The 18,203-nt window shown below is 38.7% G+C and overlaps 3 protein-coding genes across 3 annotated transcripts in view; 2 read left to right on the plus strand and 1 right to left on the minus strand.

The window, feature by feature from the left end:
• Positions 1–4,460: 4,460 nt before the first annotated feature.
• On the plus strand, positions 4,461–5,583 carry or30bv1 (odorant receptor, family 30, subfamily BV, member 1). The gene has a single exon (XM_057320796.1). It carries the CDS (start codon positions 4,606–4,608, stop codon positions 5,581–5,583), a length of 978 nt encoding a protein of 325 aa, XP_057176779.1. The 5' UTR covers positions 4,461–4,605.
• Positions 5,584–11,386: 5,803 nt separating this feature from the next.
• Positions 11,387–12,828, plus strand: LOC130545732 (olfactory receptor 2AT4-like). The gene is made up of 2 exons (XM_057320449.1): positions 11,387–12,747; positions 12,822–12,828. The coding sequence occupies exons 1-2, from the start codon at positions 11,816–11,818 to the stop codon at positions 12,826–12,828; spliced, it is 939 nt and encodes a 312-aa protein (XP_057176432.1). The 5' UTR covers positions 11,387–11,815.
• A 1,978-nt stretch (positions 12,829–14,806) lies between these two features.
• Positions 14,807–18,203, minus strand: part of ubl3a (ubiquitin-like 3a) — a 40,057-nt gene continuing 36,660 nt past the window's right edge. The window contains exons 4-5 of the mRNA XM_057320570.1: positions 17,904–17,981; positions 14,807–16,619 (exon numbers count right to left, since the gene is read on the minus strand). Coding sequence (XP_057176553.1) covers positions 16,567–16,619; positions 17,904–17,981 — 131 coding nt within the window. The 3' untranslated portion in view covers positions 14,807–16,566. The remainder of the gene's footprint in view (positions 16,620–17,903; positions 17,982–18,203) is intronic.

Below are 18,203 nucleotides of genomic sequence, written 5' to 3' on the forward strand. Positions count from 1 at the left end.
CTGGCAACATGATACGTGAAGTGCAACTGATCATCAATTACCATCCCAGGTTTCTGGCCGTTCTGAAAGGTGTGATGGTCGATGAGCCTAGTTGAATGGAGAGGTTGTGATGAATCTTTGGGTCGGCTGGTATTACAAGCAGTTCTGTTTTTGCAAGGTTCAGCTGCAGGTGATGGTTCTTCATCCAGAGCGAAATGTCACTAAGGCATGCTGAAATGTGTGCAGAAAAAGTCAGACCGTCAGGCTGAAATGACAGGTGGAGTTGTGTATCATCTGCATAGCAGTGATAGGAAAAGCCATGTTTCCGAATGACAGAACCTAGGGATGTCATTTATACGGAAAAGAGCAACAGTCCAAGCACTGAGCCCTGAGGCACTCCTGTATTGAAAGGTTGGGACTCAGAGACCTCACCTCTCCAGGATACTCTAAATGACCTACCTGAGAGGTAAGACTTGAACTATTGTAGCACCATTCCAGAGACACCCATAGTCCTGAGGGTCGACAGAAGGATATGGTGGTTAACGATGTCAAAGGCAGCAGATAGATCCAGTAGGATGAGTACAGATGATTTAGAGGCTGCTCTAGCCAGTCTCAGGGCTTCAATGACCAAGATCAGTGCAGTCTCGGTGGAATAACTGCACTTGAAACCAGACTGGTTGCTGTCCAGGAGGTTGTTCTGCGTGAGAAAGGAGGAGAGCTGGTTAAATACAACACACTCAAGAGTTTTGGCAATGAAGGGGAGAAGAGATACCGATCTAGTTATCTAACGAAAGGTTATGGATGGAAAGGTCGTGCAGGATTAAGAGTGGGTTTCTTCAGTAGTGAGGTAATACGGGCCTCTTTGAAGACTGTGGAAAATGTACCAGTGGTGAGAGACGAGTTGATAATGTGGATCAGAGCAGGAACAACCGCTGAAGATCTGTAGAAAAGATCTAGTTGATTACCATATTTATGGGTTGCTGAAGTGGTAACTCGCTTGAGGGTGCTAGCTGTTTGAAATTCCAGTCATAGGGATAAGTAGACCGGTTCCTCCACCCCTCCCTGATATGCGTGGGCTGTGGGAGAAAGTGTAGTTATTGGAGAGGGCACTGTCCTCTGGCTTGATCCAGATTTCAGTAAGTGCTAAAAGAGAAAGACCAGAATGTTTAGCAATAGCTGTAATGAAATCTGGTTAGGTTACAGCAGATTGGCAGTTCCATAAACCAATAGGAAAGGTAATTGAGGTAGTTGTGGATACTGAAAGAGTGCGCAGATTATTAGCATTGCTTGCCTTCTACATGATACAGGTGATTTACGAGTTGTAGTGACAGTAGTGATTTGAAAACACATAGTCAAAAAAGGAGAATAAGGAATATACAAGACAAAGTAAAAGAAAGAAGAGAATAAATAGAAGTGCAAAAAGTTCATGCTTAAGTGCAGTACTCAAGTGCCTTGGATGACAATACAACACACACGATGAGGGCTGCACGCGATTGAGGCTGCCGCGGTGATTAATCACACTTATATACCCGTCTGTTATATAAATAAGATACTAAAAACTGGAGCCATTGAGAGAGTTGCGTCAACTCGTTGACACCAATGGAACAGTTTTTTCACAGCAATGGTTGTTCATGGAGCCTCTCTATAGTTCACAGAAGTTACCAGTAGCGCATGGAGCAGCAGCAAAACAGGCCGATTGTGACGAACTTTTAACCCATTTAAAGACGTAAGTAGGGGTTTTTTATGAATAATTTTTAAAAAAAAGCATTTAAAGAAAAAACATAACTTCCTGGAATTTCGCCTCCGTGAATCACGTGACACGCGAAAAACGTGAGCTTCCGTTGTCGCGACTCTCTCTCTCTCAACGGCTCTGCTGAAAACTAGCTTGGGACTTAAAAAGGATTTTAATTATTCATTAAAGTGTATGTTGCTTGTTTGTTGCCCACAATATTTTGTAAAAAAAAAAACTACATGTAGTAAATCATGACAGCTAGGAAGTGTCACACAATAACAATATTAAATGCAGGACACGCACACACACACACATCAGTCTAACCTGATGAGCAGCAGGACAGACCCCTGTAGAGTTGCGTGAACCTATTAACTGATTAGAATTCAAATAATTCCGAAGGAATTAAAGACAAAGAAAAATAAAAACATCCACTTTTTTTGTATTTCTCTTAAAACTCTTCATCATCTTCCCGTAACAGACGCCGTCTGCATCTTCTTCCCATTTTACTTCATTGGAGCATTTTTTTCTGTGCATATACAAGTACATTCAAGCTGGACTTTTGGTGGACTTTTGCTTTTTTAGACTTGTTTTAATGTAAATTGTGTCTGTATGTTTGGGTGGTTGAAAATGGCAAATTACACTGTGTAAAATGTAGACAGCTTTATAATCACTGGATTTGATCACCTGCAAAACCAAAAACTTCTCGGGTGTCTATAACCTACATGCTCATATTGCTTGGGAACAGTGTCAATCTGTGCATCATCCTGACTGACAGACATTTTCACAAACCAATGTACATATTAATCTGTAACCTTGCTGTTGTTGACATCATGTACTCCTCTGCGGCACATCCATGATCTCAGTGCTCCTGGCTGAGAATAAAACTATTTACTTCTCTAAGAAGTTCTGTTCTTCTAACATCTTGGAGATATCAAAGTATGCTAGTAGGTAATGGTTTGAATTAAAATAAGCAAAGTCTTCATGTTTGCAGCAATATTAGGCCCTAATGTCTCATGAATTCTCTGGACCTCAGTCCTGAACTGCACTGAGACTCAATGGGGACTACAATAACGAGCCCATATGTACTGTACATGATGCTTTGAGCTACTGGTTTTGAATAAACATTATTAGAACTTAAGTTATAAATTTAATAGCTTATTAAAACCATCCTTCTAATATGAAAGCCTGTATTAATAAGAAGACAGCTTTGCACAAAGTGCTAGACCACAAGACAACAATTTTATATAAATAATAATTAACGATTCATTGAATAATTTTACAAAATGATAAACATTGTACTCTAATCCTCTGCATTACGTGCCTGACAATATTACTGGAAAAAGTATTTTGATATAAATACTTTTTATTTACAAAGCTATTATTTACAGTTTGATCATGATGAAGGTGAGATGGACGTTAACTTTGACATTAGAGGTGTGATGTCATGGGATTTCATGTAACCAGGCAGTATAAACTTTTTTAATGTTGTTTGTCTAAAATGTGTCAACATATTTTTTACATGCCCTTAATTTGTTCTCCGGAGACAGTATACGGGTATACCCTTTGGAATGCCGACAGGAAACCAAACATGGGAGGATTTCACTGAGGAATTCTGTAAATAAGTGACCCACAAACACACTGAAAAACCCTTGAGACCCAATGACACAGACAGGAAGAGTTATTTTTTATGTGAGTGTCAATTTTTGTTAGTACAAACTGTAAGCATTGAGATTCGGGACAGTTTACCCAAAAATTATTTGATCATTTATTCACCCTCATGTCATTTCAAACCTGTATGACTTTCTTTCTTCTGCAGAACACAAAAGAAGATATTTTGAAGAAAGTTGGAAACAACATTGGACCCCATTGACTTCCACTGTATGTTCCACTGTATGTCTTTTGTGTACCACAGAAGAAAGAGTCATATCAAGGTTTTAAACAACATTGTCATTTTTGGGCGATCTATCACTTTAATGTTTAATACTCATCTATATGTCAAAATTGTCTAATGTAAAAGTTTATCTATTTACTGATCCTTTCATTCTTCAATCCATCTATCCATTCCTCCAGAAATATGATATACTATATTCAGCTTTATTGCCATTGTGCAGAGTACAAATATTATTTTTTTGCATTTTTAAATTATATGAAATACGTTCATTCAAATGGTATTTATTTTAAATAAAAGGGCTGATATGAAACACAACAAAATATCACATCAAATGGTCAAAAAGGGAGCAAGTGTCAAAAAAGTGGGCCAGGTGCTGTACAGCATATATGTCACTGTCAAAAACACTTCAGAAAAAGAAAAGAGGTCTTCAAAAATGAAAATGTTGTCATCATTTGCCCGCTCTCCAGTTGTTACAAACATGTATACATTTCATTGTTGTGCTGAGCACAAATGAAGATCAAACAAAGTCTTTTGTCCTACTATGTGAGCCAATGGTGACCCAAAACGGCTTAGTTACAAGCTTTCATTAAAAAATCTTCATTTGTGTTCAGCACAAAGAACATTAAACTTTCACTCATTTTAGTTTTGGGTAAACCTAACTTCATAGGTTTGAATGACATCCAGTCCCTAAAGCCACCCTGACCCTGACCCTATCATCATCATCATCATAGAAAACAATTAAGGATCAAACCACATGCATAGCACAAAGTATAGCAGCAAGCACTATAAAACACCCAGTGATGCATGAAAACACATTTATCATCAGAGTCAACATATCAGGTGCATTCTCATTTTCTAGATATGTGTTCTGTCTCATGTTTGTTTATTCACTTGATTGACTGCTTTCAAATGTGTCATTTTTAAAATGCATCATTTATCATTCCATTGAATTATTCAGATCACTAATCACTTTTGTCTTATCATTTCGACAGGCTTTTGCAAAATGTTATGGAAGAACTGGACGACCATCTCCGAGTTCATCATTGTGGGTTTCCCTGGGCTCCACTCGGACTATTATGGCCTCGTTTCTGCCATTTTTTTCCTCGTCTACATCATCACACTGACTGGAAACACGCTCTTTCTGGTGCTCTTTGTTACCTCCGAAAGCCTCAGAAAGCCCATGTACATCATCCTCGCGAGCCTGGCGCTGTGTGATATGTGTTTCTCCACGGTTGCTTTACCTAAGATCATAGCGAAGTACTGGTTCGATGCCGGAGCGTCCCCTTTTCACGCTTGCTTCCTCCAAATGCAGCTGATCCACTATTTTGGGACAATAAACTCGCTGATATTGATGATCATGGCCCTTGATCGCTATGTGGCTATATGTTACTCTCTGCGATACCAGACCATCATGACAAACCGGTTAACGTACATCTTCAACATCACAGCCTGGCTGGCTGCCTTAATCGCCCCCACTGTAGCCACCCTACACGCCCAACAGCTTCCTTACTGTGGTCCAAAACTGATCATTCAATGCTACTGTGACCACATCTCTATTTCAAACCTGGCTTGTGGTGATAACAGCCAGCAGAAGCTGGTCGCTCTGTGTGTAGCTCTGTTCGTCCTCCTTGTTCCTCTAGCATTCATCATTTACTCTTATTGTCACATCATAGCATCTGTGATGAAGCTTGCAAACGCTCACAGCCGCTGGAAGACCTTTGCGACCTGCAGCACGCAGCTGTGCATCATCGCCCTGTTTTACGTGCCTCGCTGCGTCGTGTACATCGCAAGCGTCCTGCAATTCAAAATCGGCACAGATTTTAGAATACTTCTCATACTGCTCTATAGCCTCGTTCCTCCACTGATAAATCCATTTATTTACTGTTTACGCACGCAGGGGATCCGAAAGATTGTTATTAGGTGGATAAACAAGCAAAGAGTGATTCAAGAGACAGCCAGAATTAATGTCATTGCAATGTGAAACACTGACACATGTCATCTGCTGCTTAGATTGTTTGCGGATTTTATTAAAATTATTATGTTTTGTGGTGTTTTCATAGCAAAAGAAAACAAAAGAAAACAAGAACCACATGAGATATGTGTGTGAATAACACTAAAATATAATTGTATCTGTTTAGTTGTTGTAAAGTATTTCTAAAGTATCCCTAAATTATGGTGTTTCTAATCCAAGCATAGGGCAGCATCCGCAACAGCCAATTAACTGTATAAAACTGACGTACATTTCTGAGAAAGTATTATAGTAATAATATTTAACATGGAGCTTAGCATTTAGTAAAAATACTGTTAAAAATGAAAACAACTGTGTTCATTGTTATTTAGAGATTTCTTTGCATGAAGCACTGTTTTAAAAGGCCTGACATCTCTGTGTGTGGGTACTGGTGTGACCTGCAAAAGATTCAATGTTCTGATGATGTCACTCTAAAAATTGCTTTTGCGTTGGGGAAAAAAGACAAACCCAACCATTAGATTAAATGAACCCAGACAATGTTTATATTATATACCAACATTGAGTTAATACAACATAGCATTTGGGTTGAAACAACCCATAGGTTAAATTACAACTCATCGAGATGGGTTCATGCCTTTTTGACACATAGTTGGGTTGAAAATCAGTGTATATAAGAAAGTAAGAGTGTAATGTGCATTATGTTTTTATCTCAGCTTTACCTATAATTCAAATAAATAACCATACTTAACCATTCTTGAAATAAAAATGAAAAAATTCAGAAAGTTTTCTGAGGATAGAAAACAGCTCAGTGTACCAGTTTGCCTATAGAAACTCATAATGATAATGATTGTGTAATGAGTGTGTGTGGGGGGTTGGTTTATGTGTTTCACAAAGACACAAATGTATATAATGATGTAAATAACAATGTTAACATGATTTAGTTTTTTTTATATATTTTTCGAAAGTTTTCTGTTTAGAGGTAGGGTTAAAGGGGATAGAACATACAGTTTGTATAGTATAAAAATCATTACATCTATGGAAAGTCCTCATACACCACATATGGCAAAATTAACCACGTCATTCCAATCACTGTAACCCTGTATCACTGTAATGAGATTAGGAAGATTAAAGTTTGAATTAAATCATTCATTTCAATTTTTGACATGACTTTACTCAAGATTCAGTGTGTATGTTTTTGGAGGATCTATTGACAGAAATGCAATATAATATATATAGCTATGCCTTCAGATGTGTATAAAGAGCTTACACAATGAAGCGTTATGTTTTTATTACCTTAGAACAGGGGTCTTCAACTACTTTTCTTTGAGGGCCAGATTCCAAAAGTATAAATAGGATGCGGGCCAGTTTTTTCCCATATCATAATTTATTCTGTTATTTTGTATTTCCGTTATTTATTGCATTTTGTTCCTTTTATACTGTTTTAGACTTATAGGTCATATATTAAAACATGTACACAAATATTGCATCCAGTATATACCTTTTCATGATATTTAATTAAAAGGGATATTGTCTTTTTAATTGTATTTTATATTCCCTAATAAGTTGAATGAACTTGCTGTTAATTTACTCACCCCCAGTCCCCCAGTACTTCCAAGATGTGGGTGGTATTGTTTTTTTTTCAATAAGATACTTATGAAGATATTGAATTAATGAAAGTCAAATAAAAAAGTCAAAAACGCTAATACATTCAGCACAAAAGTAATCCCTGCTCCTTGACGTTAAACTGGCGTCTAATAAAGCGAATCAATCAGTCTGTTCAAGAAACTGAATGCTATTATCGTTTCTTCGGGTGAATTCCAATCGCATTCATGTGCCCCACACACTTATAAGGGCAGATCCTTTGAAGTGCAAGTTCTGGAAGGAGATGAACAGCTGTTTTCGTAAACATAGATGTTTAAATCATACATAATGAATGCAGTAATAAAAAAAGATCATCGTTATTTCTTTATCTGAGACAACAGTTCACGAGGTGTAGTACTTTTCTTGCAGTTACTTTCAAGATGCATTTTGGAACGCGACCTATCGCGTGCGCAAACCGACTGCCGGTGGTTGTGGATTGCTGATTATAACATTGCAAATAACAAAGTTACTTGGACAGACCGATCAAATCGCTTTATAAGACGTCAATCGTTATGTGTCACGAAATGTATGGCGGGAAGAACCCAAATGCAGGCAACGGCAGGTAAGGGGTTAACAGGGGTATTTTATTAAATAACGAGACAAACAAAAACACCCACGAGGGGGTAAAGAGAACACGACAACAGAACAAGAACTCAAAACAAAACACTTCCCTCGGGGGGGCAAAAATAAACTAATAAACAAAACAGCGACACAACGTCTTAAACCAAAAACACAGCAGGGAAAAACCACAAGAAACTTACAAAAACTTGACTTGACTAGGGCTTACGACAGAACACTGGAACAGACAGGAACAGGGACAACCACATGCAAAGAACATACGTAATACACAAGCACAGAAGCCCCCCCTTTAATGAGCACCTCCAGGTGCTCACCAAGGGGTAGACGGACGAGACAAGACAGACTGGGAGACAGACAGGACAAAGCAAAACAAAGAAAATAAAATCAAGGGCAGACAAGACAACATAATAACAGGACTTGGGTGGGACAGTAAAAATAACAAACAAGGGAGGGGGGATGGGGCCAAACAAGAGCCCATAGGGGGCAGTCCAAAAAGGTTGGGAGGAATAGTCCCAGCCCCCGGCTGCGCTCGAGGGCGCGGAGTCCTTAGGAACTTAGGATAAGTCCTGGGGGGGTCAATCTTTGACCCTGGGAGTCTCCCAGGGACCGGCTGGAAGGCCGGCTGGAAAGGGCTTGACGCCGGCTGGAAGGCCGGCTGGACAGGGCTGGATGCAGGCTGGAAGGCCGGCTGGAAAGGGCTTGACGCCGGCTGGAAGGCCGGCTGGAAAGGGCTGGAAGCCGGCAGGAAGGCCGGCTGGACAGGGCTGGACGCCGGCTGGACTGGGGCTTACGACAGAACACTGGAACAGACAGGGACAGGGACAACCACATGCAAAGAACATATGTAATACACGAGCACAGGACAAAGAAACATGAGGGTATATAAAGGGAACACAAACGAGGGATAACGACATGGGGCAGTTGTGGGTAATCAAACACTCAGGGAAAGATAACAAGGAAACGAGAGGAGCGGGGCCAATGACGAGACACTGGAGAGAACGCATATTATTATCAAAAGGACAATAATATGTTTCTCTCCACACATAACCAAAGACTTTGTCATGGCTCTGCTACAGGACCAAGAAAAACATGACTAAATGAAGCAGAGCCATGACAGTTATGAGCCATGGGAATTACTTTCGTATTGAATGTAGCAGCGTTTTGAACTTTCAGGATGAGCATTTCTTAAAGCACACCATTCTCAAAGTGTTGCCGCCTATTTGAAATGTTAAGGCGGGCCAGATACAGATGACTGGAGGGCCGCCAGTTGACTAGCCCTGCCTTAGAATGAGCTATTTATATCTACATACACCGCGGGTCCCCTTGCGTGTAATTCGCCATGTTATGTCAGCCGTCGTAATGTTTTGAAAGGGAGGGGGAGGGGTGGAGTGAGCGGTTGGTTGCAATTCGCAACCTTGCCGCTAGATTTCTCTGACTGGACCTTTAAGTCATCTTGGGCTCAATGGGCCCTGGTCCTCTGGTTAAGAAACACTCGTTTAGTATAAATTATTTAAATACAAACATTTTTGTAGATTTTTTCTACACTAAAATTCCCAAATCATCATATTTTTGCCATATATGTGTGGTAAACAGACAAACAGTGTAGTGTGAGAATCAGAGGTCGCGTTAGGCCCGATTCACATTTCGCGTCTTTTCTGAAATAGGGGGCGACACGCTCTTTCTTTCAGGAGCGTTGGCGCCGCATCTAGATGAAAAAATCTCAACTTTTCAGAAAGCCGCAAGCGCACCGCAGGTCATGTGACAAGAACCAACCAGCCAATATAGACAAGCTCAATGAAGATGAAGACACAGATGATCACAGCATAACTAAATCTAGTAGCAGAGTTATTGCAAGGTATTTTCAGTGCATATAATCCAAATATCCTTTGTTTATACCTCCTGGTCTCAACGGCTATCGTGGCCCATGGTTGCTTAGCGACGACAGACGCCAGGAGAGCGCAAAGTGCAGGCGCTTTGGAAAAAAAGAAGAACGCAGTAAAGCTCGAGTTTTCCGCGCGGTTTTAGATGCGAAATGTGAATCGGGCCTTAACCGAAAATTCTCCGTTATTGACAGATTTTTTTTACCAGTGACGGAAAAATCTGAAGGTCGTCCGTCATTTTGACGGATTACAATAAAGGCAATTTGTAATTCCCCTTTATGTCAATTTGATAGCATCCAATCATTTCCTTTCATTAGAACGTGATCGTAAGTGACCGTTTCCCATTCATTACTCATACATGCCTCCCCACGCGGGATCAGTGGAGACTCACCACCGTCTAATTTGTTTCACCATAGTTTAAAAACGACTGAAAATCTTTTCACACTTTTCATAATAACACAACGATAACGTTGTTCGAGGCGTTGTTTCTGGATCTGATTCTGCAATGCATGCATCTGTCACTTAATCAGACCCCCGCGTCGCGTGCCCACACATACACACAGGCGCGCACAGTGGTGCGGTGACGTGTTCGCAGACTTTTTTCCTTCAGAGAGCGATAGCGACTAGCGTCGTTTTGGATAAACCTTAACTGTAAGTAATTAAGTGGAAAAATGTCACTCAGTGAGCGGCAGAAGCAACACATTCATAACCAAACAGCATCTTAAAGTTACTTGTAAATCAATGAATGAATGATTACAAAACAGCGTTTACAAGCACCTGTCATTGTTACTGACTGGATATATGATTATAAACATTTGTCTGTAATTATTATTTTGTCTGACAACAGAAACATTAAATACGTAAATGACTTCAACTTTATTGGGAATTCAGTTCAGCAAGTTCAGAGAGAAACGCATGTACATGCGAAGATGTCACAAACATGCTAATTAGCACATAACATCACAATGCACCATAGTGACGGGTAAAAATAGATTTTGACAGATTTTTTACGAGCCTGTCCGTCAAAATGACGGACAATGAAAAAATCTAGCGCAACCTCTGGTGAGAACAAGTGTGATTTTTACACAAGCGCACAAAGCACCTCAACCAATAAACCCCAAAGGTCAACCGTTTTTTACGATAACAAATTATTCAGAAGGTAATCCTGCATGACGTGTAGTATCATACTGACAGTGATTATAAAGCAATGACCGTGCAAACAGAACAATGGCATTTGCATTGATCACTGAGGGACATGAAGTTTCTTAGCAGCTGTAACAGAACCTGACAGTGGAATAATCAAGGTAATCCTTTGACTGACTTCATTTTAATACAAAACTAACAAAAAAGTGCATGTCTTGTATGGAATCATGTGCAGATACGACATCTTAAAACTATAATGATGTATATATATATATATATATATATATATATATATACTGTATATATATTCATTCATAATCATTTAAAATGGCTATAATTGTATTTCTTTTATTTTTACATTTACTCACCCTTTTGTCATTTTTAACCTGTGTGATTTTCTTTTTTCTGCAAAACACAAAAGAAGATATTTTGAAAAATGTTGGTAACCAAAAACCGTTTGTCCCCATTCACTTCTGTTATGGACACACAACCGATGCAAGTCAATGGGGATCAGTGGTTTTCTGTTACCAACATTTTTCAAAATATCTTCTTTTGTGTTCTGCAGAAGAAAGTCATACAGGTTTAAAATGACAAGAGGGCGTTGTAAATAATGACAGAATTTTCCTTTTGAAGGTGAACTATTTCTTTATTTAATTAGTCCATATTATCAATGTAAAAGGTTTACAAAACAACGTTGATCTTTACCTATAACTCTTAGGCCCGGTTTCATAGACATGGATTAGCTTAAGCCAGGACTATGCCTTACTTGAATTAAGATATTTATGTTGTTTTTATAAAAATGCCTTAGAAGAATACATGACTGGTGTGCATCTTGAGACAAAACAATGGCACTAACAAATTTTAAGATATTTCTGGGCAAGTTATATTCAGGTAAGACAGCTCAAACATTAATTTTAGTCTGGGACTAGCCTTAAGCCTTGTCTGTGAAACCGGGCCTTAATGTTATTTTTGTCAATGGATGTTTGCTCTTTTTTGTAAGTATGTCACAGAACAACCAAACCACAGGTTCAGTTGTGACCGAGTTTTTCATCGTGGGTTTCCCCGGACTTTCACCCAATTACTACAACCTCATGGCGGCGATTTTACTCTGCATCTACGTGGCTGTAGTCACAGGCAATTCTCTCATCGTCATCCTTTTTGTCATCGAACACAACCTCCATAAACCTATGTACCTTATCATGCTGAGTTTGTCTCTGTCTGATATGGGGTTTTGCACTGTTGCCCTGCCAAAAGTGATTTCTAGATATTGGTTTAACGACGGCTATATCGCCTTTTACGTTTGTCTTTTACAAAGACAGCTGATTCATTACTTTGGTACCTTAAACTCTCTTATTATGATGATCATGGCCTTAGATCGCTACTTAGCAGTCTGTTACCCCCTGAGATACCCTGTTTTAATGACTAACCGTACTATGAAAATTTTAATAGGCCTATCCTGGACTACTGCTTTTATTACCCCAACCATTTCCTCAATGCAGACGGTGAAAATGCCCTTCTGCGGTCCAAATTTGATCCTTCATTGCTTTTGTGACGCTCTATCTATGAACCAGCTAGCCTGCGCTGATATCACCAAGCAAAATCTTATATCTTATGGTATAGCAATGTTTGTTCTCTTAGCCCCATTCTCTTTCATCATCTTCTCCTATGTAAATATTCTGGTGTCCGTGCTCAGAATAGCAAACGCACAGGGCCGGCTGAAGGCGCTCTCCACCTGTACAACACAAATGACTATCATTGTCATCTATTATGTGCCACGGTTTGTTGTTTACACAACGTCTAATATACCAAACACTAAGCTAAACAGCAGTCAGAAAATAGCCCTGGTTATGTTTTATAGCCTCCTTCCACCTTTAGTAAATCCCTTCATCTACTGCATCCGGATTAAAGAGATCAGACAGTTCTTTCTGAAATGGTATGTCCAGAGGAATAGAATAGAAATAAATAATATTTTCTATCTATTGTAGTCTTTTAACTTTTTTCTCATAGGTACTGATTATATGTATTATAATGAATACAAAAGACCTTTAGTTAATAATAAAACATTAATATTGTGTGTGAACAGATATGATGATAAGTATAAAAATATGGCATATTCAATGATAACTGGTTTTAAAAATGTCTAATGTACAATATGCAACAAAGCATTTTATCATTCTCTGTAATGTAATGTTTCAGACAGAAAATATTAATTATGTAAATAATTCAAATTTGTACAATGTGGCTGAACATTCAAACTGTTTTCTCTATCATACTATTAATAATCTTTTTTATTTATTCGTTTGTTTGTTTTTATTTACGTACTTTACATCTGAATTATTGTTTTCTGCTTGTACCTTTAAGTGTACAGTTGGACTGTGTTGTTTTGCTGTCAAGATTTGCTGCTTTTTTATGTATAATAAATGTTGATTTACTGTTAATTATTCTGTCAGCATTCTATGCATCAAGGGCTCACAGCATGCCACTTTGTGTCAATGTGCTTACATGCGAGTGGAATTTTAGTAGTTCCTCCAAATAACCACTAGAGGGCGTTCTCTGACTCGTCTGCGTGAAGTCATACCTGTCTGGCCTGTTATCCATTTAACAGCATTGTCAGAAATCTACTAATTCACTTTTTTACAATACTTATCATATAGAAAATCAGACCTGGTCCTAGCCAGTTATAAACAAGGTGCACCGGTTAGAGCTTGCTGAAGGCAAATGAAAGAACTGGTCCATCTCTCTAACGAAATCAAAAAGGTGAATGTAGCTCAAATTACAAGCTAAGTCGTTGCGCTTTTGATTTCTTGAATCAGTATTAAAGATAAAAGTTTGATCTACCGAAAGTACACTGTGGTCTTTTGGTAAATGGTTTTTAATTCCCAGCTAAAATAAATTACCAGTTTCCCTCACGTGATCTAACCCAGGTTTACGATTATTAACATGTGCTTGAAATATTACAGTAGCGACGCCTGCATACGTATTTTCAAAGGAAAAAAAAGAAAACCAAACCAAAGTCATGCCTTGTCATGAGTTTTCACAATTCCTTATGACAATGAATAGTTTACCAAGTCTAAATAACTAGATTATAAGTAACTCCAGACAAAACTTTTTACACTCTTAAACTATTGAAAAAGGTCAAGAAATGTAAACGTTACTGTGCGATTCTTTTCCCGAAACACCGTAGCTCACCCGTTCACTTCTTTAAGATTAGAATTCACCCTCGCCCTCCCCAATATGGCGGTGCAGCAAAGCGCTCAACGAGGAAGACTGTACGTCACGTGCACCTACCCCTCGCTTAGAGACTTCAGTTTCTCACTTTAGTTTGGATATTGGTATCCTGTTCCTGCAGTGACCTTTAAGAATACAAACATTGAATTTTAATCGTCACTGAATGGTAAGAAAGGGTTGAACGTTGAAGATTTGTGTGGACACGGAAACGCGAAGCGTTGTAATTACCCAGTTCACCACACGATGGCGCCAACGGCTCACAAAATGAAGACTTGCGAAATCTTTTGCTATACTTTTTATCAGCATTATAATAAGTTTAACCTTTATGAAAAATAGGGAAAATCCTTAATTATAATCAGTAGATATGGATCAATTAATGAGTATATCTCATTTTTTCTTTTAAAACGAGGAAGAATAAAAAAACACTAACCCTCTCTTTCTCTGAATAACTTTGTATTAGCACCTATTGTATTATTGCTCCTGTATGACATATCGCTTATTGCTCCCTGAACTCTCTGTAAGTCGCTTTGGATAAAAGCGTCTGCTAAATGTATATAAAATCAATCATTTGCGTAACTGTAAACAACTTGATAATCCAATTCTTAAACTTTGTATTGGGAAAAACAAAATGTTTGACAAGAACGTTTTTCGTGTAAATGCAAGCATGGTTTGATTTTTATTAATTTATATTAATAATTATATTAATAATTCACAATTCACAACTCGTGTGAAAACAAAGCATGATAAAGAATGATTTCTCTTCAAGATTTTGGATGCTTTTATTCAGTTTAAAGATGTATTTCCATTTGTAGTTTCGAGAATGAGAAGCATTAGTTTTATTTACAATTTTTTTTTACTTCAGCACTGTACAGATTTGAACCCTGATAAGGACCAATATTTTTCATACCTAGTGCGATGTTATGAAGCATAAAGCAAAGACCACATATGAAGAAAAAGGGCAGGAGAAAAGAAAAGAACAAAAGAAAACACAGTACAGTAATTCATCAGCCATTAGAGGGGTTTGCAGCTGTTAAGTACAATACATTGTCAGCATCTTACTGATCCAAATGATAATGAGCTAACTGTTTTAGACTATCATACACTAAACACCAATATACATCAACAATCTATAGTTATGTTCTCTATAAGATTCATTTTAAATATACTCTACACATATGTAACCTTCCAATACAATTCCCATTTGGAAAAATATTAAAAAGGGATGAGAAGAAAAATTACACAGATTTAGACGAAACAGTTCATGTTTCTGTGTTGTGCAAACAAATTTCATGTTTAACAGGGGAGGGAAAATAGAAATCAAGCCAAAAACTTCTATCTTCTGGCTAGAAATGCAAGCATTAATTTACACCACTACACTTAGAAAATAAAGCGCTTAATCTTGCCCTTCCCGAACGTGAGCATCTTAGATCTAGCTAGAGGGCAGACACAACACTGGCTGGTCAGTAGTCAAAACACAGTCGCAAATGTAACCGTGCAATGGCATTATTTAGACTTTCCCTAAATGACAGAATCAAACCAATATGGCCATCTAAAGTCCAAATCCAAAAATCTGCCATCCAGCAAAGTTCAGATTCTAAACAAACACACCTAGACCAATTAATCAAGGACTTCCCGTTTACCTGGAAATGACAGGAACTAGTTCAAGCCGGGACTGTTCACCCCTATCGTGGCATGTCAATTGAAAAACTCATTTAGTTCAGCATGGAATAGCGTAATAAACATTTCTACCAAATAGTCATTGACGTCGATCAGGCACATGAATACTCTCCTGCTCTAAAATCAATAGACTACGCATGTAGATTAGTTCAGCGATTAGTTGATCATGTAGAAAACCAGACCGTAAAGCATCAATGTGGGGCCGGTGAGCGTGTGCTATTGTTTCAGACGTAGATCACAGCGTGCCGCTCCGCCTCACGGACAGATCCACGTGACAAACCAGTCGAGCGTAGGGTGCTTTGTTAAATGTGAAAAGTTCGCCAGACCCTGTGTAAATTATTTTTTCTCACGCATCTTCCCCCCTCGCAGCCTGGAAATGAAGAATCGAGGGCGTCGGATGAGGCAGAGGAGTCTCGTCTCCCGCGCTGCATCATTAATGTCTACTATGTAAAGAAAAACAGGAAACAAGGGCCTCCTTCTCCATGTGCAAACTGGCAGAAGGGACGGAGATTTTGTCTATAGTGCATGTTTAATTGATTACAGGTCTATTTGAGGTTGTGGGTGCGCGTGGAGGTGTTAGATGGGAGGCGTGAGGGTGGTATGCATGTCATTATCGGGTGCTCTCTTCGATGGATTCTCTTGACATATTTTGGCTTTATTATCGACAGGAAACTGCTTGGTATCAGCGTAGAACAGATCTAGAAGCAAGTTGTGACCTCTCTCAGGTGTGATTTTCCTTCCGTAGGGTGCTCGTGGGAGTCAGGTGCGAGTAGTTGTGTTTGTGAGCGTTTCAGCAGCATGGGCGAAGGATAATAGAACGCACTCGCTCGGGGATGGAGGGGTGTATTTACAGGATCACACAACAGTTGCTCTCTCCTGTCTTCTCGCGGTTCCTTTGACCTGAAATAAAAACACTTATCTCAATAATGCTGTACGGACCATGGCTCTGTCCAAAACCTTGTAAACCGTCTAGATGGTTATAATTATGCTGGCCACAAGACGGAGCCTATTTTAAGCCTAGTTTAAAAGGGATAGTCCACCCAAAAATGAAAATTGAGTACCACAGTAGAATTTTTTTTGTTCTGTTGAACACAAAAGAAGATATTTTGAAGAATTTAGGAAAACAACAGTCCTGGGTCACCTTTGACTACCAATTAAATTTGTTCTACTGTGGTAGGAAATGGTGCCCCAGAAATCTAAGTTGCTAACATTTTACCAATTATCTTACTTTGTGTTCAACAGAACGAAGAAATGTGTACAGGTTTGGAACAACTTGAGCGCAAGTAATTCATGATCGAATTTTCATTTTTGGGCAAACTATCCCTTTAAGAAATGCTCTGCTGAGAATGCCTTTCCATAATTCACTGTGATGAGCTTCATCATCAGATGTCATTTTTAACCCAATATAAACGTAATAATTCAATCTAATATTTGTATATGCTTTGACAAGTTTATGTTTTTGCAGTGTTTCAAATCAGTCACTTTTCAGTTTCATTCCAGTTTAAATGCCACTGTAGACGGTAGACAGAATGTTTTGGAACAGAATCATCACAGATCTTCAACTGTGATAAATAAGACAAAGCACTCTGGGATATGTAAATACTAATTAATAGGAAATTCTATCAAAAAATAGAAACTCAATCAACACTGAGAATATCAAACGAGAGGACTATTTGCATTATGAAAAATGTACTTTTACAGTAATGCAAATGACACCTTCATACCGAGGTGACAATTCTAGACTTCAATTTAATTAAGGACTGTTTTCATTGACTGATCATACTGCGTTATTAAAAATGGTTCAACAAGGGACTTGCATATGATGAGGTCAACAAATTCACAACTTGCTGCAGATTTTAAGTGAGTGGCGTACACATTATGAGTAATTCTCAAACTCCTCATCTTCATGAAAATGCATTCAGTCCAGAATGCAAACAAAAATTTGAACAATTCTGTGATTGTCCTTAAAATGTCAGACATCAAGCATTACATGAATATTAACTTGCCTTTTGATTTAATTCACCCATGTGACTTGACTAAATCAGGACTGAAATGCTCCCAGAGGCCGAGAATGACGCACATATAAGTTGGTCATTTCTGAACAAAGTGAAGGCTGCTGCGAGGCAGGGAGCATGTGAAAAGTGAGCAAAGAGCGGACAGAAGAAAAGAGGGCAGCGTGGTTACCTTGGGAATTTGGCTCGGGCAGCGTCTCTCTGGCAACTAAATGCATCACTGTGGTTTTTCCGTGAGGCAGTTTTAAAGCTGCAAGAAATGAAGAAAAAGGGTTGAATGGCCACAGAAAAGACTAACTTAGCTCAACATCAGAAAGACCAATGACATTAAAGCATGTAGAGAGGGATGAAGAAACAGAATGATGTGAAACAATTGTGTATTATTGAAAGCTGTCCGTGTTTCTCCATCACGTCATTGTTCCGAGCAGTTCAGGACTCGTGATCACACTTGCTCACAGTTAATACTTAGACA

This window comes from Triplophysa rosa, linkage group LG22 (assembly GCF_024868665.1).
Source record: "Triplophysa rosa linkage group LG22, Trosa_1v2, whole genome shotgun sequence".
NCBI lineage: Eukaryota > Metazoa > Chordata > Actinopteri > Cypriniformes > Nemacheilidae > Triplophysa > Triplophysa rosa.